The sequence below is a fragment of the Sinohyriopsis cumingii genome, chromosome 17 (assembly GCF_028554795.1).
Source record: "Sinohyriopsis cumingii isolate HCF-2022 chromosome 17, ASM2855479v2, whole genome shotgun sequence".
NCBI lineage: Eukaryota > Metazoa > Mollusca > Bivalvia > Unionida > Unionidae > Sinohyriopsis > Sinohyriopsis cumingii.
The window spans coordinates 62,076,709-62,100,956 of record NC_142977.1 but is presented as its reverse complement, the minus strand read 5'-3'; the positions used below and the strand labels follow the sequence as shown (position 1 = coordinate 62,100,956).

The 24,248-nt window shown below is 34.2% G+C and overlaps 1 protein-coding gene across 1 annotated transcript in view; it reads right to left on the bottom strand.

The window, feature by feature from the left end:
- Positions 1–24,248, bottom strand: part of LOC149779080 (uncharacterized) — a 43,734-nt gene that overhangs the window by 12,731 nt on the left and 6,755 nt on the right. Inside the window, exons 3-7 of the mRNA XM_089938559.1 lie at positions 14,296–14,337; positions 10,968–11,050; positions 8,791–8,862; positions 7,828–7,957; positions 4,848–4,880 (exon numbers count right to left, since the gene is read on the bottom strand). Coding sequence (XP_089794685.1) covers positions 4,848–4,880; positions 7,828–7,957; positions 8,791–8,862; positions 10,968–11,050; positions 14,296–14,337 — 360 coding nt within the window. The remainder of the gene's footprint in view (positions 1–4,847; positions 4,881–7,827; positions 7,958–8,790; positions 8,863–10,967; positions 11,051–14,295; positions 14,338–24,248) is intronic.

Sequence of the window (24,248 nt, the reverse complement as noted above, 5' to 3'; positions counted from 1 at the left end):
GGAAAAATATCAGATTTTGAGGTCACGGAGATGATTAGAATCTACAAAGAAGCAATTGATTTAGAAAATGGGGATTTAAATAATGTCAACTCTTAACGAAGTACATCAACACATTTTACCGAACACAGCTCCAATAAAAACAACAATGCTATCAGTAAGCTCAACTAATCCTAAATTTGATGTTAATTTTCGAATTGCAATTAGAGTGAAAGAAATTCGACTAGCTCAAATACGAGTATACCACAGTTGGCCAAATGTCAGATCAAAACTATTCGGTGGATTACAGGCGAATAATTCGCCTGTATTTGGAAATAAATATAAAGATGATGGAACACCAGACTGGAATGTTGTCGGAATTCCAACAGGCAGTTGTCAAATAGAGCAAATCAATGATGAATTCCAGCGAGGAAATAATATATAACTGGAATGTAATCTAAAATAACTATAACAGTTCATGAGTCAACTGTATTATCTGCAATTAATTCCGAAAGAATATCAAGGACCGCCAGAACCAAAACTAAACGAATTTCTTACAAATGAGGACAAATGCATAACAACTCACCAATATGAGAATGAATATCCGTGGACTAGTAATCATGTTTTACATAGATTCCTTGAAAATTTAAAATATGAAAACTTCTATGTTAATGAAATTCTGATTAAAGTAATAAGTGACAAAATTAAAGGTGAACATCAGAATGAGTTCATAACTCTATTAATATTTGAACAATATTCCTAGTGACGAACTAAAAACAAACAATTGCACCAATACAACATTTAAACTATTCAATATGCACTTAAGGCGAGTCTTAGTACTAGAGGAAAAATAACAAATGCAAAACCAGTGTTTCTCGATCATTACAAAATAACTGCAGAACAATTATCTTAACATTTTGTTACCAGGATTTAACGACGACGAAATAATAAAAAAAATACTTAACGATATTATTAACGAAAACTTTCCTAAAATACTTGAGTCATGGAGACAATTAGCCCCACCAGCACATATTCTCAGAAATAACAATGATCCATACATTTTCGGCAGACATATTTCATCAGGAATTTGTAAATATAACGTCAACGATTGTAGTTAATCTTGTTTGTGATGCAATTGATGGCAGTTATCAAACAGATCTCGAAAAATCAAATCAAACTCAACTAGGATATGTTTTATATACTTTTTCACCGCAAATACCTCCTGGATATTTGATTGTACAATATCCTGTTATTCCGGTTATCTATGATGTCATAATCCGTTTTTATCAAGAATACAGTTCAAATATACTGACCAATCCGGACACGTAATGATTTAAGAGATGAAATCTGAATATAAATTTTTATGTAAGATCTTAATGATTTTTGATCATACAGAGTGTTTTACAGTTATATAATGTACCAACATGTGAGAGTTTTCATAAAAGACAAATAGGTGCTTGAACACACGATCAGGACAATTATGACATAGCCACCAGACAATACATGCAAATTTAGTGTTAATATAATTATTGACAAATACGGCAATGACAATTTTTTGTTGACGCCGGAACAATGAAATGAACTGCAGCAAGAACATATTATTATGATTACGTGCGATAGAGAACAGATTATGAATTATGCACATTCTTGTGTTGAATTAAATCAGCTTAAAATTATTGTCTAATTCTGAATAAAGAATTTTATTTCAATAAATTGTTGTGTATATTGCCCATAACTGTTTCAGATTATCAAACAATTTCATTAAATTGATGGTTATATTACCCATAATGCTTCAGATTATCAAATAATGTCACCAAATTGATGGGTATATTATCCCTTATTTTTCAGACTATCAAGAAATTTCATCAAATTAATGGGTATATTTCCCTTAATTTTTCAGATTATCAAACAATTTCGTCAAATTGATGGAGTAAGTAGTACTAAAATAGTGAAAATCTCATCAAAAACAGAAGAAAAATTATATAACATTTTTGACAAAGTCAATGCAAATAACAAATAAATTTATTTTAGTAATTTTTTTTTCTCCTGATTTTCCGTTAATATAATGGGGTATAAATAATACTAAAATAGTGAATATAAGTAAGATTTATGATTATGATCGGGTAAGTGGTACTAAAATAGTGACACTCCGTTAAATATTTTAATTCTGATGGGGTAAATTTTACTAAAAAGCGAAAATCTCTTCAAAAACAGAAGAAAAATTATTACATAATCCTTGACAAAGTTAAAGCAAATAACAAAAAAAAAATATTATAACAGAATCTTTTCCTCAGGTGAGAATGGAAGTGAGAGGATAATTAACCACGACATTGCCGTAACTTTCATTTCCATCAGTGACGTAGTCAATACTTTAAAAATCCTCTTTACTATTTTGACTTTCGTCACTAATTTCACTATTAACTGCTGTCGTAATTTTCATATTCACGATCTGACACAAACAATTTTAACTGTCTCACGCGTCTGTTAATACTTTAATACGTTTCGTATTCGTGTGCTAATTCTGATCTAATATTTTTGATCACGTTTGAAAGCATAGGAAATTTGTTCAATATCTTTTACAGTAACCCAAGATTGGAACGTAGCTTGTTGTATACTTTTCATTAATCTATATTCCGCTGGCAGTGTATGTCTATTTTCAATTTTACGCGTTTGCAATGACACAAAATCAGAAATAACTTTTTCTTGATCAAATTGAATTTGTATGCCGTCTTTTCTTAATTTTTTATTGCAGACAACATATCATTAATATTTTCGTAATTCATTATATAATATATAATATATAAATTTAAAATAAAACAACAATGTATTAAGCTATTTACAACGTATATACAATCTTAATTCTAAGGACGGCACAACACATATACTAGCATATTTACAGCATTGTTTTAAACTATTACCAGCACTATATACAATTTTCATTCTAATTCAGTCAGGAATGCCACATAGTGCCATCACAGTGGTTCAGTCAGGAATACCACATAGTGCCATGATAATGGTTCAGCTATGATAATGGTTCAGTCATGACAATGGTTCCGTCAGAAAAACCACATGACAATGGTTCAGTTATAATATTGGTTCAGTCCTCACAATGGTTCAGTCAGAAATATCACATAATGCCATGAAAACCGTTCAGTTATGGTGCAGTCATGACAATGGTTAGTCAGGATTACCACATAGCGTCATAACAATGGTTCAGTTATGAGAATTTAAGCTCTAGCGGAGAAAGATATGTTATAGAATTATCTCCCTTCTTGAGCTCAATACGAAGGAGCAAGCGAGCTAACAATTGCATTACTCTACCGGAGAGAGCTTTAGCTTGACAGAGTTATCTCACTTCAATAATACTGACATTTTATACTGTCACACCAAAGATAGTTCTATGAAAATTAATAATTATTCCATATAGTTATTTTTGTGTTTCATGAAACTTCGACAATTACTATATATATATATATATATATATATATATATATATATATATATATATATATATATATATATATATATATATATATATATATATATATATATATATATAATCCGAAGTTTCAGCAAAAGGAGTAGAAGCCTCAAATCGTTGAAATAACCGTTCTGTCATGATTGTTTTACTTGACAAAAATAAATAAATTACATGTTTGATAACTGATGAAGTGCACTAATATATGTAATACCGGTACATTCACTATAAATGAATAGAAGTCTCAGAATGAATAAATAATTGTTCTATCAATAATTATTTTAACAATGAGTATAATGACACAAAAAATTAAATAAATAAATAGTAATATAATTTTAGTTTCAAAACCAAGGTAACTAATTTAATTCTCTACCGGAGATACCTTAGCTTGACCCGAGTTATCTCCCTTCATCAATGATGAAAATTTATCTTTTGTGCTGTTATTTGTTCTTCGAAAAAGCATATCTTGCAATATTATCTGCGACGCGCTGAACCGACGGTAATCAAATATTAAAATATTTGCCAGCTGCATTCATTGATTGAAATATTATTGTTTTACCTGATGCATCATAATTTTTGATGACTGGATGCTTTACAAATTGTGTTTTCCATTTGTATATAATAATATCATTTGTTTAAATGACGATTTGTCTAAATTATGATTTGAAAATCTTGCCAGAGAGTCTTCAGTGTTTCTTATAATTTTGGCATTATTGACGTTGTTATTATTTTTATCATAACATCTTTTGAGCTATCTGCATTTTTTACCACCACGTTACACACATGACTGTGTGTTTACTCTGACTCCAACACCACACTGCAGACACGCTTTAGGTCCTAAACTCCCTATCCATACACTTGGTAATTCATAGCCGCAGAATTTGTTTACACAAGCTCTGTCACAAGGAGTTATAGAGCATATCATAAGCCACCTGCATTTGTTCCTTGTTTGAATCATTGTGTGTGTGTGTGTATATATATATATATATATATATATATATATATATATATATATATATATATATATATATATATATATATATATATATATATATATATATATATATATGTATGTATATATATATATATATATATATATATATATATATATATATATATATATATATATATATATATATATATATATATATATATATATATATATATATATATTAATTATAAAATGAACGAATAGATGGAGAATAAAATTATGCCTTCAAAAATTTCTGATTGAACCATTGTGATGACTGAACCAATATTATAACTGAATATCCATCGACTTACCGATCTGTATGATCCGACAAATACAAATTTGATTAATACTATTCATGACGCCAAGGAAGAATTTAACAAAAAGGTGCATCTCATGTGTGGTCGACGTTCAAAAACTTACACAACTCCGATGGTGTCGACAAAGTCGTCGATGCTGCAATGAAGGACAAACAAGCGGAAACGATTATTAATTATCTCAACGATCAAAGAAATTTTTTCAGAGTTAAGTTTATTGGGTTATCAGTAACAAACAATAAATGGAATATCAGTGACAAATATGACACTGTCCTTCATAATGAAACAATTGCCGTATTAAATAAAAATTCCAAACCAGGAAAGCTGACTGGTATTGACAAACCGTATTATGAAACAGCGTATTCTGTACCAGGCGTTATTTATGGAATTTATCCGATAAATGATAAACCCAGAGTTAATAATCTTAAACCGATTAAATTTTCAAAAATAAATTGTGCAGCCGAACGAGTAACGGAACATTTTACAAACGCCATACGTGAAAATGGTTTAACGGATAAAAGAAATAAAATAATAAATGAGTGGGGAGAAATAGTTAAAGATATTGGAGCATCTGTCAGAGACGTTGCTGAATTAGGAAAGAAATTATAATTCCCGATAATGGTAAGAACAATAAAGAAGGTTCGATTGAGATTATTGGTCCTAATACACATGCGTGGACTAATGCTATAACAATATTTCCACGAAATCGAATGGTTAAATTTTACCAAGGAGATTATTTGTTTTTATTAACGAAATACATAAGAATGGTTATGTATCAATATCTCTCTTTCAAAGTTCAGATAATGGAAATTATGATCCGTTTGTACGACCTAATCGCATTATTTATCGTACAACGTAGCTGCATGAAGACATGCAAAATCTTGTGTTGAAATATACCCATGACCCTGACGATGTCAGGGCTGGCAATTACTGAGTAATTGTTTTACAGTTTCTTTAGTTTCTACTCATTTTCCTAGAGAGAGAAATTCGTGGAAACCAACACGATTGTAATTTCTGAAATACAGCTCAGCTATGTCGAATAGGGACACAGTGGATTATGGAATACTAAATACGATTATAGAGATGATATTTCATTTGATATGGTTGCATATTAATCGGCCTTTTTCATGGAATGGGAGATTGTTCTAAGTATTTTGAGATATCTGGACATCCCACACACAAAATGACTAGAGCATCGATAAAAGGACCATTAACGAATTTTGATTTGGCAGGATTCGCTTGTATCGAGTCATTTAAGTTTGCCGAAAATCTTCATCTGATTTATTATGTCTGGTTTGGCAAACATTTTGCAGACAAAAAAATTTGGGCATCAACAATATTATTACGGTATATGATAGATGCAAAACTACTACTATTGTTAACAGTAAGTGAAGCAATAATATCATATTGTCGGCAGAAAGAAGTCTGGTTACCACAACAAAATAAATATTCTGATGAGAGCACAATCGCAAAAGATCTTGGCAGAAGAATAATTGATAAATTCACCCTAGGAGGACCATAAAATCATAAACGACATTGTACAAGATTGATTACAGATGATGCTGAACTAGATTTTATCATTGCTGATAAAACGAATATAAATACATTTATCAGTCGAAGTAATGTTAGTTTATCAGACAGAAGTAAATTAGGTACAATTGTGAGTTATATTGATGGTGAGTCACCGCAATTTACTCATTTAAGCACTTCAATGCTCGCGTACGTTTCGATAAATGTATTATCGATGATAAATATAGTTTCTGAGTTTGCTGTAAGAGTTGTTACGGATTCATTTTATATAAATAGAAAACACAGGATTGTGAGCACAGGTACATGTCGGCACTTATGCTGCATGGGGTAGATGGAGCATAAAACAAGAAAATAAACTTAACTAATCTGAATCCGCCGACTTTGAAAGTAAGGGTGTTTATTGCCAAAAACTCAGATATCAAACATATCATCTGCAGGTATTTGATCCAGTAGTAAGACATAAAACAGTTTAGCTCAATGGGCCTAGAGGTTGTGATACAACACTCATGCGATCGAATTATTCTTGAACTGTTGTTCAGAAATAGTTGTATTAACACATACTGACCATGATGTTATGCCTGACAAAGACACAAATCCTGCAAGAATACTGATGTGATGTATATTACTCAGCGATATGTACAAATACCTAAAGTCATCAGAGATAATTGAAATATTTTAGTTGTGTTTAACGGAGTCTATACACATACTCTGCGAAATATTCATCAGACTTGGTGTAGTGGAGACATGGACATGATTAAATTTAGAAACATCTTTTCAAAAGCACAGTGTGCTCCACACGGATCTATAACAATAAATTAAAATTATCCCATAACATGATATCGTGTATGTCTTTATTAGATATTTGCTTGATATAATAATGATTTAATTATAGCAATAGAGAAGATGTGACCTCAATAAAACGTCCTGCGGTAAACCGAAACACACATACAAATTAAGAAAAACATTAACGACAAAAATCAAGGAACAAAATAAACTAACCCAATTATAGAAACTCTAGGTAAAGTTAGTTGCTTTGGTTCAGCGTGAGTGACCTTATATTTTTGAATGTTTTCGTATAAGGTCTTAGTTGGCATAATGACGTTTCAGCAAAAGTTCTATTTACCCTCTCTGCTGCTAGTTATCATCATTTTCGTCTGTCAGAAGATACAACAGTATTATTTATCACATGAGAACAAACCATGAGTCAATATATTAATGTCTCAGATTATGCCTAGCATAAAATAGAATTATGTATATTCGACTTTGGCAAACGTTGTGGTTTGTTACAGTTAAGCAGGGAATAAACGCACAAAGGTTGAAAGGAAACGTTTCCCCTTGGTACATGTGAATGGTACAGGAGAAATTTACCGCAGTCCATAGTTTTACTTAAATCTATTCCCTCTGGATCCGATGTATATTTCTCAGTGAAATATGCACTATGAAATAACATTTACAAGTTCAACCTTCGCTTTCAAATGTGTTCGTACCAGACTACAATTATAAACGAATTAATACTCACGTGATAGTTATCGATGCAGTTAAAAACATAGACATACCTGCTTTGATTCCACATATATTAGAGTTGCATTCAGTTGTATTCGCCATTTTAGGTACATTACAGCAATGTGTACATGCAATCAGACCTGTATTGTCTGCTCTTTTGCCTCGCGAAGAAGCATTGCAGACCTTTAAAAGTGGGCAAAATACATTTAAAAACTAATAAAATTTTGTTGAAGTTCAAGGTTTGTTAAGCATTAATTAGGAATCTTTTGTGTTACATGTACAATATCTTAAAGGGCCAAAACATGATTTTGTCAATGCAACAATATATAACAGTTACTTATTTTATTTTTTTTAAATATTCGTGTGATGCAAGATCACTATCTGACGTCGCGCATCAAAACATTATGTACAGTACAACCCATTAACGCAAGTTTATGCGTGGTAACGTTTTGGTGTGTTTTCTGCATAATAAATTATAATTGTCTCAGAATTGATCTCTATATAGGAAATCCATCATTATCACAATAATGCGATTTTGACCACTAGATCACATTTCGTTGTCAATCTCAAAATTTCATGATCCAAAGCTTCACGTGCCATAATGACCCGGTTATTCTTATGGTGACAACTCGATTGGATCAAGCAATAAAGGTCGCGACACTGATAAAACATAACATGACATAGTGTTAGTAATGAAATGATAAATCTGAACAAAACAATTTTCGGAGACCTTATTATATCGTTACTGAAAAAAGTATTCTATTGACGGAGTTTCAGACCTTCTACAGACTTGATTTAGGCAGATTCATTGCTGAAACTCCTACCTGATTTTTTAGGTGCGGAATTGAAAATACATGTTTCAGATACACGCAGATAAACAAAACGACACGGCTAATATGAATTTATCCCCAAAGATAATTGCATGAAAATATGTTTACATTAAGCGGTATAGATGTGATGTTTAACATTTATTTATATAAGACTGAGAAATTGTGTAGCCAATTTACATTTCTCACCTGTTTCGATCTGCAACCGGCATTGAAAATAATCTGTAACTGAGGTGTGATTATTTCGTCTATGTAGCACTCCTGCAGAATAATAAGAATATAGCAAGTAGTGTTGGAAGAGCGTATTGTATTTAAGGTGTGTGATATTCTCTTTATGTATTTCCTTGTTTTTCTTTACATACAAGTCCTATATTACTTTGGTCAGTCGAATATTGTATTGCTGCATGTGTGTTGATGTCTCATTTCGAACCTTTTTCTAAATCTCCATGTATATATATATATATATATATATATATATATATATATATATATATATATATATATATATATATATATATATATATACCTGGAGATTTAGAAAAAAGTCTCGAAATGAAACATTTTTGAGATTTGTGAGTTTTAAAATCTTCAGTTATGTAAGCTTAATTAGTATCAATTCAAATTTTACAGAAATCATTTTCAAAATATTCATCAGTAAGGTTAAGATCTTTTAAGATATATTGTGTTCGATTTTATCTGATATTTTCATAAACCTTAACTCAACTTCAAACATTAAACGTCTCTGTTCGGATCACAATTTCCGAACTGACATGAGAATTAATGCGTTATTTGTTCCATCAAAGGTTATAATTAGTGACCAAACGATCTTGAATATTGTCAGAAACGTTAGTGTTAATAGAGCAGATTGTTTGTACAATGTATTCATTAACGTTCAAGAACGTATTAGAAGGTTGATCGGAGATGTGTGTCTGAGTACGAAACATATTCCTTATTTTTCGCCATAAATATGGTCTATCCGTCACATATAATTGTTTTGTTGTGACAGATAATCCACCTTCAACTCATGCCATAGCCGAGAAATGAGAATAAACGTACCTAATTTAGGAAAAAATACGCTATTGCAACCTTAAAAATGCCTTGCTTTGTTACATAAACAGTGGTATATTTTTGCATCTCACAAATGTTAGAGAAATAGCTGTGATATATCCATTTAGTAAAACAGCTTAATCATGGAATCACATCCTTATCAATGCTTCACAAATATAACATTTTCTGCCTAACGTTTTCTTTAAATGTGTGAATTTCTTCCCTAAAGGTTAAATTTTCCCAGTGCTACCATAGTTAATACACCAAATCTATCGGTTGATCACAAATGTTTTTATTGGTAGCTGCAATATCGTTTCCGGTAGTAATCAGATCATCAATAGACAGCGCATGAATTGTATGAGTACACACAGTTAATTCATTAGATTTATGTCAGATACTGATGGTATATATTATATTTCATCCCAAACATGAGAGATGTCAAATCACAATTGAGGAGAAGAATGCCACTTCATCAATTACTTATAACTTCGAATCAACCTGATGCATTTAAACATTACTTATATTTGCCCTGACATTTTCCCGCAGTTTTAAATAAACTGTATATTAATAAAAATGAAATCGCAGTAGGTGGATATATTATCGAACGTTGCCTAACAGGAGAAACAGACAACGAATAGAGCCATGGGATAAATTTAAATTGGACTACAAGTGTAACAACGCTGATTATTAAACGTTTCAGTAAACGATGTGTGGGATTATGACTATTTTGAATCGAATGGAAAAATATACAATCAACTGTGATCGGAACAAACATAAATTGGCTTCTTAATGAGCAGAAATATATGATTAATATATATTTATAGACGATACGAGTGGTAATAATAACAGGTTGTACATTAACGTTTGAATGGATTACAATATACTTTATGTATTGCTTTCAGGTCTTCATACCTCCTCCCCCTTACTCTCTCCTTCTCCAAAAATACACTTACATACCAGAAAAGGGACTGCAGGTTACTGTCATCTTTTATGTGAATCGCCATTTCTCGCTCGTAAAACTGAATGTTGTGATGCAGCCACAATGAGTAGAGATGTAAATGCACTATAAATCGTGATCCGGTTAGATTGCACGATATTGCGGATTATTCACCCACCCCGACTGGAAAGAAGGTTTATATCTTGCGATCTTTAGCAAATAAATATAGCAACAACTTAAAATTACTATACTTTATGTGAAATAAGTGTCATTTAATCGTTCAAAATGGACATGTAACATATAATATAGAATGTTAGCTTTGGTCATCTTTATATGAGTACACATTTCTGCCAAAACCCCTAAAATTATGTTAGCTTCATACCTCATCATGTGAGCAGACATACGTTTCGTTGCAGTCCTCAAGACTTCGAGCGCTTCTGCATATTCTACACTCAAGCAGCTGACCTGCAAATACAAATAGAATGGTCAATCATTTTAGTTGTCTTCACGATGATGAACATATATTTGTTATTGTTATAAACGTTTTGATGTTCTAACAACGACACAACATTAACATGTAGTTTACGAATTTTAAGATCTTACTTAGTCGTTTCTTTATTTTGTCATTATCTTTTGGTTGATATATTGTCATTACCTTTTGGTTGTTATTTTGCTATTACCTTTTGTTTGTTACGTTACCATTATATTTTGGTTGTTATTTTTCCGTTACCTTTTGGTTGATATATTTATCAAGATATAAGTCTGTCAAATGAAGACCAAACAGTTCCGTTGATAGAGATCGACATTTGGTTGTGCTCTAATAAACTTTCAGAATATCCAAAAGCCCTGGAAATAATAGTTCCACAGATGCCTTTATAGCTTCTTTTTGGGACAATGGCTGGTTTATTTAGTTCTTATATAAGACAGATTTATAGGAAAGAATAAATATGATTCTCGCATAAACAGGTTAAAAGCGATACTGTTAGAAACTAAAACAAAATAACAAAACAACTTCACCAATCTCACTGCTAAACATAGTTTATATAATTCTTCCATAAGCTCTGACAGTTCAATTGATATATATTCTGTTATGCCTTATCCCTCATAATCAGATTGACCTTATAGAAGGAAGGTACTGCAATAGTAATAGTTGAAGTAATTGTGATATTATGAAGATAATTGTATTTCAAAGAAGAATTATATTTTAAGGTAATACACAAAACGTGGAAAATGTGAAACTGCTATCAATATTCCAGGGAAGTTGAAATGTCATTGTACAAAGATCAGGAACAAACATTTTGTATTACACGCATTTAGAAGAAAGGTAGCAAGTAAATTCTTAGTTTGAAAGCAAATAAAGTGAACAATACATCATTCAACAAAAGGATTGGCCAAATCTTTACTTGCACACACACACACACACACACACACACATATATATATATATATATATATATATATATATATATATATATATATATATATATCATGCAAATAATGATTTGATGATTTGAAGTAATTTTAATGTACGGTACTGCGTTGGTATTTAGCATCAAATTCTTTGTCGCATCACAATGAATATAACGGATGGCTATTTGTTTTCTATTCACACATCCATATTATGCATGTATTTTATATCATGCATGTGTATTTGAACATTGCTTCAAGCTTTTCATCATGTTTTGATGAAACAGGTATGCAAGATTTTGTTTTTTCATTTGCAGAATATGATATTTAGAGCAAACAAAAACATTCAAATGGACGTTGTAGTAAACGCGTTTGCATCAACAATACGTAACTAAAATGAATAGGTTTTATGTAGCTTTAAAAGATATTAATATACACAGTACTAGACTGAAAACTATATAAAACTGATAGAAATTACGTACTTATGCTGCGTAAATGAAAAATTGAACACTTTGAAAATCATAAAACAGATTTTCTCTCCTTTTCTTCAAAACAGTATATTCTCTGATACCTCATTCTGTTCACTCTGTCTCTATTTCTGTATATACATCTCCACTGATTTCTTCTCATTTGTCTCTTAACTGATTGTTAGTTTGTTTACCTTGTTAAGTTTTTTCCACTCTATAATTGCATAAACCTTAAAAACCTAATAGTATATCTGAGACATCATGTGTACTAAATACATACATTCATCAAGTTATATGCTATCAACACAATTTGGATGGGTTAATTGACCTGCTTAGCCCTCATGTTTTCTTATGTAGTCATGTTTAGGGTTGAATATGTTATCATTCATTTTAAATGCATATTTAACATATTGTTCACTACTATGCTCTGTTTTCTTAACGTATCTCTCTGAAGAAAGAATTGGAAATGGTTTTACTTGTCCAGAACTTGTAAGGATGATTGTTCTAATACTCAAACTCAGTCATTATGGGCAGTGATAAGGTAAAAGCCTGATAATTAAAAAGAAGATTCAATCAAGGAATCTTACTCCTACTTGTATTTTCATCATGTCAATCAAACATCTAATAATTCCAATATTTACTCCACCTTCTGTGCTTAGTGATCGTTTTATGACTGCAAGCACTTCCTTCGACTGCAGAAGAGTTCAGCCACACGGACACATTAGGAAATTGCTTTATAAATGTTAGTATTTGTTTTGTTACTAGTATCATCATACATGCATATTGTTAAGAAGATAGTTTTCAATGCAAACTATAAACATTTACAAGCCTAAGACTTTTAACTTGTATCAATCATTATTTTAATGGCATTAAAGGCCGTTATATGTAACAATTGGTACAGTATCTATGTTGATGAAGTAAATTTAGGATTTCAATATAATTCTTGGATTACATTAATCAAAAATATTTTTCAACCATGATTGTTTAAAAAAACTAAATTAAAGAAATTAAGGAAATCCGAACAAATAACACATCTACAAATAATTAACGCCTTCATTTATGTCATGGCAGGCAAAGATGTTTTAGCATACTCGACACAAAAGCGTGCAATTAACGGCTTTACATCACAATGCATCCACATGCAACGTATTAATTTAATAAAGTATGTATTTTTTCAAGGTTAGTTTGCGATTTGCCACAGTTGTGTGTGCTACAGTATATATTCCATCATATACGTTGTAACCATAGTCTTTTGAAATTATATTGAGAACAATATATCGTAAAAATATGGTATAACGTACGCGCTGAAATATATATCTGATATGTGCATCAAGCATTGCAATCTGAAACAAGAACAGAGACATAGTGCCTCATTAACATTTGGAAAACATAGCGGCCATTCCAGCAGTTGGTGCTCGAGTCTATCAATTTGAGTAGATATATACCGTTAATAATGTTAATATTTTTCATTTGTACAATCTGGCGCAACAGTCATTGATTTAATACAATTATGAGCGGTTTAGATTTCGTTAAACATTGACATAAATTCTAAGACTGAACTAGCGATGGTAATTTTAATCTTAAAATGCTTTCTTTATTTTTAATAAATAGATTTAGTATAAAAATCATAAATGTAATTGTACCATAACATAAATATCTCAGTAGTAAAAAGCAGAAACACTTATTGATACAATGGAAGCTATGTTTACCTGTGTCGTCTCAATTCCTAATATTGCCTTAAATTATATGAGAGAAGAACTCTTTATACTGATTTTCATTATCTCTCAACCTTTGTATTAGGTTGTTGTGAATGGTCATGAATGTATTTATACTAACCTTGGGCTTCAATAGACAGAAACACACAGGTGAGAAAAATACCTGAAAAATCAAAATTTCCCGTTGATAAAAGTAAATAAAAAATACACTAAACATTTAAAACTGAATTGAACACGGGAGTAAATAAGTTGTTCAAAACTCATTAGCGGTTTGTTAGTACTTGTTTAGGTGAAAATATTACCGATACTGTTTCATTTGATACACAGATACATGAACCATCCTGAGCATGCTAAAACAGTAAAAGTTTGGTTGTTACACGTCATTAAGGATGAAATTGTACTTCACATTTGTTGAATGCTAGTTAATCACAATTCAAATAACACATCAAATAACACATCAGCTTCATCAACAATTTACTTCTACTAATATACTGAACCTATATGATTTCTGGAATTTGTGACATTGAATTTTATGTGGAACTAAAGGAAAATAAATGGCATGTTGTTCAATCATGGCAGCGAAGTAACTATCAGAAGCTATTCTTTATAGTTTATAAAAATATTTTTTAACTGAAAAATCAAAAATCAAGAGACAAACAGGTGCCTGTTGAACAACACTATGGCAATATATAATAAAGTAGAAGTATGGAATATTGAAATGATGCTGATCCATAGGAGTTGATTATGGACCAACAGCTGCTAACTGTAGGTAACGGAAAATGTGGTTGAATAAGTGTACTCAAGATACAAGCATTGAATGAACATTTATTGATGTTGTGTTCATAACATCTTACAAGTGCATAGACTCATAACGAATTTAAGTATATAATCCATGCAAGATTGGTATTTTAAGTCTTCATGGGCTTACGACGATTCAATTTGATATCATTTATAGCGTATTCATTTTTGGACGAAACACAGCTATGCGTAACATAACAAATGCACAGTATTGTTCTTGCGACTGCGTATGCGTGTGACCAACATCCACTGAGTGCTTGAGTCGGGCAGGCACGCTTAGATGACTCCGTCTATACAAATGAATAAACGCATAGCGGACATAACAAGAGTTTGAAGATTTCCTTAAACTAATGAACAATGTTTTGTTCAGATAGACCATGGAGAATCTGTGCAAACATTTCCGCATAGATCTTTTCCGTGTGGTGAACAAAACAGACTTCGAAGACTGATCACTGATCACTGACTCGTTAGGTCAATGGATTCGATACCAGCGATTATCCGAAAGAACAATTACAATAGGCTGATGACAAGTTTAAAGACAAATGTTTTGTGAAACCAATCGAAGATTATGTTGAACAGGATCCTAAAAGGTATCCAATCATGGTCGGATCCAGAACAAAAACATAATAATGTCAAAGGTATATAGTTCCATATATGCTGCAAGGACCTGCAGTTCTCTCGAACTAATGCTGAGCTGGGAGGATTTGCTGTTCTTTCATTAATATATCCCAAACAGTAAAGTGTTAATTGTCGTGGATTACCAATCCTTTCCGAAGCCATAAACACACCGACTAACCATATCGGGTCAGTGTCACAATGCTGCCTACTCTATAACTCTCCATGTGCGTCATAAATACCGCACACACTTATGTTTTGCAGTGTGTATATTTCCGCAACGTAACACACAAATATTTGGACATGATTGCATTCTATACCGTATTATTGAATTGCGTAACAAAAAAGAAAATTCATAGATAATTGTAGAAAAAGGAGATTTTTTCGTCATTAACATTGTCCCACATGAACACCTAAACCGTCCAATCATGTTGATATATTATAAAAGTCATTTCGTGCACCAATCATTGGTTCTGGTGGATCATGAAAACTCAACTATTGCTGATTAGGCTTGCGGAGTTGCGTGATAAACCGTGTTTTGGTGTATAAAATGATTTTCAAAAGACGTTGAGTGAAAAGAGTGGCAACTCGACCGTTGATTTATTTTCGACCATCGACGAAGCAGTCATTTCGTGTACGACGATGTAATGCTTGAAATTCAAGCCAATCCTGCAATATGTTCACGTGGTCTAAAGCAATATGTGACAAATGTAATATTATGATATTTAGTGGCATTGACTCGCATGGTCTTGTAAATATTCATATGTGTGCCCCGACTTCACGTTCGTTGAAGTTCGAACCAGTATATTTTTCTCATTATTAATTTGACCGGAACTACCAGCCTTGGCGGTAAATATTGTGCGGGTTTGGACAAGAACGTGTCTAACTCCTCGATTTAACATTTATAATCATTATTAAAATATCTGCCATAGATGTCATAAACAAATATGAGAAGCAACGCCATAAACCTGCTTGCGAAGATTTGGAATTGATTCGTAATGTTATGGCAGGTAGGAAAAGTGTCAAAGATATGTTACAGTCGCAACAGACTGCACGTGAAAACCTTACGAGAGGTTTGGAGCAAACATTAGCCCCTCTTATTAAACCAAAAAAAAAGAAATTTTCGAAGGTACCGACGATATTAAAAAGGCAACGCTAGCATCATCAAGCCAAGTGGCAGCTATATCTAGAACAGAATAAGGACGGGGTCTAATTTGTAACATAGGCAAACGTACTAAAACTATCAAGAAAGCCAAAACAACCTGGTTTGCATAGGTAATTTTGGGAAGTCAGATAAGAAGTCAGTTAACGTGTAGAAATGACAGAAGGGTGAGCCGTCAGTGAAGTACATTCAGCACCACCCGGGTACCAGTAAATGATGCAAACATAACAGCAACATTTGGTGAAGAAGGCCACAAGATGATCTTTGAAGAGCCCATCCATGCAGGTTTGATTCCACCCCACCCCATCCCCAAAATAGACAGTAAAGACCTAGTAATCAAAGAACCGTCACAGAACATAAATATATATGGGCCAAGATGTTGTACAGATAACTTACTGGGTATTAAAAGCCTCTGGTAAGATGTTTGAAGAATGTAATGACATTCATGCATCGGTGAACGCCAGAAAAGATATTGAAATAATGCCAGCGATCAAACATTTTATGAGACTCCAGTAGTGAAGGGGGATACCCTACGGAAAATATGAAAAAACATTACAGACCACCTGGGACACTCTACGGACCAGTATTTTCAGATCACCCTGGGACACTCTACGGACAATGGGAAGTTAACATGTTGAACAATATTAATGTATACGGACAAGGGAATGTGAGGTTGTTGTATAGGGACCATATGAATGGATCAGGTCAGGTAACATCACATTACTGAAGCTTGGTAACAATATAGCAAGGGGCTGACCTCAATCGGGACCAAAGAGCAGAAAACACCCTATAACGTTTGGCGGGACATAAACATATAAACACATACAACATACAACATACAAACACAAACAACTATACAACAACTAAAAAAATTAGGCAAGAAAGCAAATCTTTCGAGGCATATGAGTGGCCCCGGAAAGGGTATTTGGGTTCTTACATTCTCTCCAGTTTGTCCACCATTTCCTAACTTTCTCAATAATTCTTTTCTGTTTCTTTTTCTTCTATGGCATCCAGTCATGATGTCCCGTAGATCTAAATTTATCCTGCACCTTCATCTAATGTTCATTCAGTCTTTCAAACTCCTCTTTTTGCTTTCTGTTTTCTTTATCCTTTCTTTCTTTAGCTCAGTTATCTTTTTCCACCATTACTCCTCTTGACTTAATTGATCTAGTCCCTACTTTACAAAATACCAATTTGTCAAATACAAAATGTCTTCTAAAAGGCACATGACTTTGATGACACCGTCAAGTGCCTCCTTCATTGTTCATACTCTTACATAATTTGCTTGAATGAAGCCTCTTAACTGTTCTACTTCCGCCTCTCTCATGCCTCCATTTATGTTCTATCCTTTCCACCACATAGGCTGCACCCACCATTTAGTACCAATTGTATTTTAAGTTGTTAAACAAATCCAGTTTTACTATTCAATGTTGAATGGCGCGATCGATCAATCTATCAATCAGTTTTATTAACGTCGTTTTCGCCCAATTAGGCATGCACGACTGGTTAATGCCAAAACGGAGGATGAAGAACTATTTCGAGCGGGAAGGAAAGAAGCAGCTTCTCCCAACGCATTAATGCACTCATAGTGCTGCTTGTTTTAGGCCAGCAGGTGTGGAACAGTAAGTCACGTACGACCTGTATGGTGGGCTATCGGTTGTCGGATTCGACCAAACATGCACTCAATTTAATTCAGTGTCTGTATACAGCAGGTGAGACGTCTCGCTGGATTAGGCACGGCGCTTATGACCTCACCCCGGTTCCGTGAGTAAAAGCTCTTTGGGGCACCTGACTGAAAGAAGAGTGGGAGTCGGCCCACACACTCGTCTTTAACGTCCGAAGTGACAGGGAGGTGAATGACCAAGGAGAACCACCAAAGGTCGCCGGAACGTACCTAAAACGCCAAAATGTATATTACCGAACTCAGTCCAGTTACTTATATATTGGGTATCTCCAATTCTGTATTAGCCACAATCGTAATTAGATTCTAGGATTGAAGTTTTAAATTTTCATATCTTAATTTAATTCCAAAAGCACATAGTGTGCATCGATTTATTTTAAATTAGAAAATTAGGTCTTGGAGACCATTAATAATTTTTGACTGTCCAGTTAGGAATTAAGGTTTTTAATTTCAATGGTGGGCAAAGGATTGTATTAGGTTTACGTTAGTATGATCAAGTCCAGATCTCAAGCCAAATTGAAATCTCTTAATAAGAGGCAATGATTAGGTAGCCCTAAAAAGGACTGTTGTTAATCCTCATATGGAAACAGTAATCCCTTCAGATGTTTGGGCATTGTACACTCTGACTTCTGTCTCGATGATATCCGGCCAGATGATATCCCTGATGGCCAGGTGTTCAATTTCAGGTGAAGATTTGAATTTTGGGATTTCCTTATTACGTACCTTAATCAGTTCGTTGGTTATTAATATCAATAGTGGCATCGGAGTCAGATGGAATTCATCATTTAATTGGCGGGTGCTGTGTGCTGCACGCTGGAAACGTAAATCTCGTGGTATTAAGAACTTTCCGTGGCATTCTGTCATTTGGTAATTGTACATCAAATACGTCCTAGGTCTTCAACGAAGTTTAGTACATCAGTTCGGTCAGCCATCATATTGCCAATTCCAAATTTTCCGGCCTGGTCAAATATGTACTTGACCATCTTTGCACTTTGTTCGGCTGTAGGTCGGGTTTTCCGTCCATGTTGTTGTTGTTTTTGCCGTGGTGGTTGTTGTCATTGCTGCTGCTGTTGCAATTAACTTGGCATGTCCTGTTCTGGAAAATGTAGAGAAATGGGTAAATCTTCTTAACTTTTTCTTCTTCTTTTTCTTACTTCTTATAGTGATCAAAATTCCAGTGGTTCCTGTATCTTCAGTAGTTGTTTTTGATGTTTAAAGTTTACTTTGTGTAAATGCAATATTCTTTGGTGCCACATTTACGACTGGTGTTATCGTTTTTGATTTCGTTTTTGTTGAGTTCATATCTGACTGTAGCATTGTTGCCCTTGAGTCGACATTTGGATTTTCTTGTAAGTTATGTCTTGCCATAGGAATAATTTGGTTTACCTCAGTCGATGAATATGTTGGAGTTGGTGTTGGGATGGGTAAACATTCAACTGAGATTACTGAATACAGTTTCCTTGATTATTTGATGATGTCAATAGAATTTTCGTTTATGTTATATATAGTTTTTCCTTGAATCGTGTTAACCTCCATTGCAACTGCCCCCTTTGTTGCCTCTGTTTTTTGGGTTTCTTTTCTTCCTCTTTGTCCCTTTTGGTGCCTCTGTTTGTTGAGTATTTCTCACAGAGTCGGTTAATGTTGAAGGCATTATTGGCAAGCTGAGACATAGTCCATGGTTGTTTTTCGATTACTATGTCGAATCTCTGCTGTTGCAATTCTAGTAGGGGTTCTTATGGCATCGAAGTTACTAGCAAGTAGGTTCTGCGAATTCCCCGTTCGCTCCCTTTGTTGAATGCTACGTGATCTCCTGTACGTCGATTAACAAAAAAGTCCAAATATAATATCTACACACGGAACCCTTATAAACCTAAGATATACTATCAAAAACCCCAAATTATACTATCCTCCCCAAGGAAAGTAGAATAAACTATTCCCAAATATACGTTCAAAAACCCCAAATTATACTATCCTCCCCAAGGAAAGTAGAATAAACTATTCCCAAATATACTATCTACACACAGGAATGAGCCAAAACAAACCCCAAATATACTATCCACACGGGAAGGAGAAAAACAAACACAATATATATCCACACAAACTTCCTCTAACTCAAACACACACACACACACACACATACACACACACACACACACACATACACACACACACAATTACATCAACAAAGGAGTCAGTTTTTATAATCACACCGCTCCAAATATTCACCAATTGGCAATTTGAATAGTCTGTTTTCTAGATCTGGGTAGCCCTGACAATGTCTTTTTTGTTTGAATTTCAGATGCATCAGTTTAATGATGTTGTGGTCGCTGAGGCTCCCACGCCTGGTTTTGACTCTCCAATACCGCGTCCCAGTTTTCTGTCTGGTGAACCACAGGTTTTGGTGGTGGTTGTGGCTGGTGTGCTTGTCGCTGGGGCGGTGTCTTTATCATATTCTTGACTTCTCCGGTCTGTCTCAGGATGAGGTAAGGTAAGATAGCTCTGAAGTTGCAGAAGCTTGGTTAGTCTGATGCTCAGCCTTCGTAGTTCCCGAATCAACGATGGGTAGCTAGGCTGAAGAGCGCTTCCTTTACATTACTAAGGCGTTGACGTAAAGGAAAACGTTCCCTGATACCAAAACTTACAGTACCTATATAACAACCATGACCAAACATGGAACGCACGGACATAAAAGAAACTCACATTTTACTGGCAAACGCTAACTACAAACAAACAACAGACTATTTTTAACAAGTCACGGAAACGAATTGATTATAGACACACTTTTAACAAAGTCAAACAAACGAAGTGCTTATAGGCACACTTCCGTAAAAAAATTAATAACATATAATTGGCAATTGGATTAGCATCTCTTTTCTAGAGTATCGGATAGCTCTGCAATGGGGCTTTTTTGTGGACGGGGAGTTATGGCAATCTTTTATTGTATAACATTGAGTCCCCATCTGGTGACAGGCTTTCCCACAGAATATGGCTTGCTTCTTCGGAAAGAAAAAGAGAACTATTTTGTGTATACACGGCAGTCGACAATAAAACTCTGATTCACGTGGCTTATGCTGCTGCTGCTGCTGCTCTCTCTCTCTCTCTCTCTCTCTCTCTCTCTCTCTCTCTCTCTCTCTCTCTCTCTGATCTCTCTATGCTTCTGAAGTCTGTATTTCTCTTTTCATTCATATTTTACCTTCTTGATTTTCTCTCTGAAGAGCTTTTCGATCAGGTCTCCGGTCAATTTCAACATTCGGATATTCTCAATCTCTTCATGTTTGAGTGTCAGACGTTGCCTGACACGATGCAAATTCAGGTAATCTTCGTTTAGCTTGGATTGTCTTGTATATATCTTCATAGGAGGATAAGCCAGCAGTTGATGGTCAGACTGGAGACTGAATCGCTTTATATTGTTCAAGCGTTGGCTCGATAGAAAACATATACGCCATGTTTAGAGTTGAAACGCTATCACAATTTGATCTGAGGATGAGGGATAGAGAGAAGTCTAAGGGCATGCATCATGATAAAAATGGAAAACAAATGACATACACATTTTTCCAAAACCCAACATTCTTATTCAAATAACTAACAATCACCAATAGTCAATCAAACAAATAAACACACATTTTTTATAATAACAAACAATTTTGGACAAAGTTGACAACATTGTGAAGTCAAGCTAGACTTCCACTGATGGAAGTCATTGGGCCGTTGCTGTACACTACGTTTCCTAGCTAAATACAAAAGATAACCATAAAGGTTACAGAGACTTCAATCTACTTTATCATCATTTCTAGAATACTGATAATAAAAAGGTCACTAAATGTTTAAAACAATATCGAAGGCTGGATTGATTAAGGAAATCTACACAATATTGTCCACACATCACGGAATCGTATTATCTGGGCATTTCTTCTCATAGAGTCAATGATGTCGTCTTCCAAAGTTGGCAACATATACGAATCAAAATGCTCCACACAGCCTTCTTTTGGCAAGTAGATGGCTAACCAGTGGGTTCTTGGGAGATGAGTGTCGTATGTGTTGATGACATAAGATTGATGATCTTGAGGTTTGGGATGAGGAATTTTATTTTAAGCATACACGATATGATTCCAAGAAGTAGTGTACGAACTGTAGTTCAAAAGTTAATGAAGATCCCAGGTATCCATTTGGTGTTGTTTCTTGTTTTTTTCTTCACAGGTAATGATAATTTATCAAATCAACCTGAACTTCTCGCTTGAAAATCTCTGACAAATAACCGTTTCTTCGCTTCGTTTCCGCATAATGAGCCATGAGTCATCAGTGTAGAAGAGGAATTATCACGGAAGTCTTTATACCACTGATGCAACATGGCTTATTCTGAGATGAGGCCCCAAGCTTCTTCTAGATACTCCAATTGTTCTTTTTGATTCATCATCAGACATTTATGCGAATGTGACTGTGATGCTCGTTTTGACATCCATAGCAATCTTTCTTGATCGGGGCCCCGAGTGACTGAATGTTCTAAAGCGCTCCTCGTCATGGATCACTGCCATATCACCTCTATTTGCGGCGTTCGAGTCTAGGATTCAGCCAATGTGGGTATGTGAGAAATGTTGCCAGTAGATTCTGCCATGTATTGCTTATTACGTGCTGAAAAATGGCGTTAAACCCCACAACAACTTTCTTGATCAATTTCGTAATTGTTTCTGCTAAGTGTTTGGCAAAACAGGAGACTAAATGTTGTTCTTGTTCTGGCCATCTGGACTTCATCACTATGTCCTTTTGTCTTTGTCTTTTTTGGTCTGTTTCCGTGGAATCATCCCATTCAGTTTCCACAGAGTATCAACTACTCAAAGAGGAAGTACAGTCTTCCATAGTTTCGAGTACTCTATACAGACTTTTTTCAAACTGTTGATATCTATGTTAATGTCAACTTCGGCATACAAAGACAATCACCCTTTAATCAGGTTCTCGGTCTTTAAACTGAATTTCGACACGAATTTGGCCGGATTTTATATGGTGGAAATGTCCGTCGTCGCTGCCTTGGTCTGGTTTAAAATCAAAAGCCCACAAACCATAATCTGCAGCATAATCCTCGTACGTAATGCCGCGACTGCTGTTAGCTCCTAACTGTACTGTGGCTTCGTACAGGGACAAGTACGATCTCAAGTAATTCTTATATTTAAACTGATGTTCAAAAGGGCTGTACACAAGGATTTTGCAATCGCGACTGACTTGTTGGATATCCCAAAGTGTTGAAAGTTGAAAGAAGATTGATTGAAAACTCTGTTGAAGGCTGAATTATCGACGATCCAAATGTAAATGTCCTTAGAACAGATGATCTTCGATCAATCATGGATCGCTGATCCTTGTGAATGGTGAATGTTTACACTTCCACGCGTCGTATCGGACACCTGGAGGTCGTTCCCCTTAAAGTGTGACTGATGTCGTTTCCCACTTTAGGTAACACTTCCGCCCGGAGTAAGCAGAGTCTAGCGTCTTGGATGATAGTTTTGGGATTGTCAGTAGCATCAGCCATCAAATGGAAAGCGGTACTCGACAGAGAAGACGGGTTGTTATTCGACCGATTGGGATTCTTGCATCGTCACTATAGTAGGTGGCATGGCAAATAGATCCCGTTCTATCTTGAAACAATCGCAAGCCTCTCGGTGCATCATTTTTTGTCTCCATGATTTTATAATCAAAAACGTCTAAGTCTCGGATGGATTTTCTTTTCTTAGTCTTTCTAACTTCATCAGTGTGAAGACTTCTGAAGGGGTAATTTTTTCGTCGTCTCGTTATGCATTGTCCTTGCTGTGACACTAGGGAAGCAGAAATA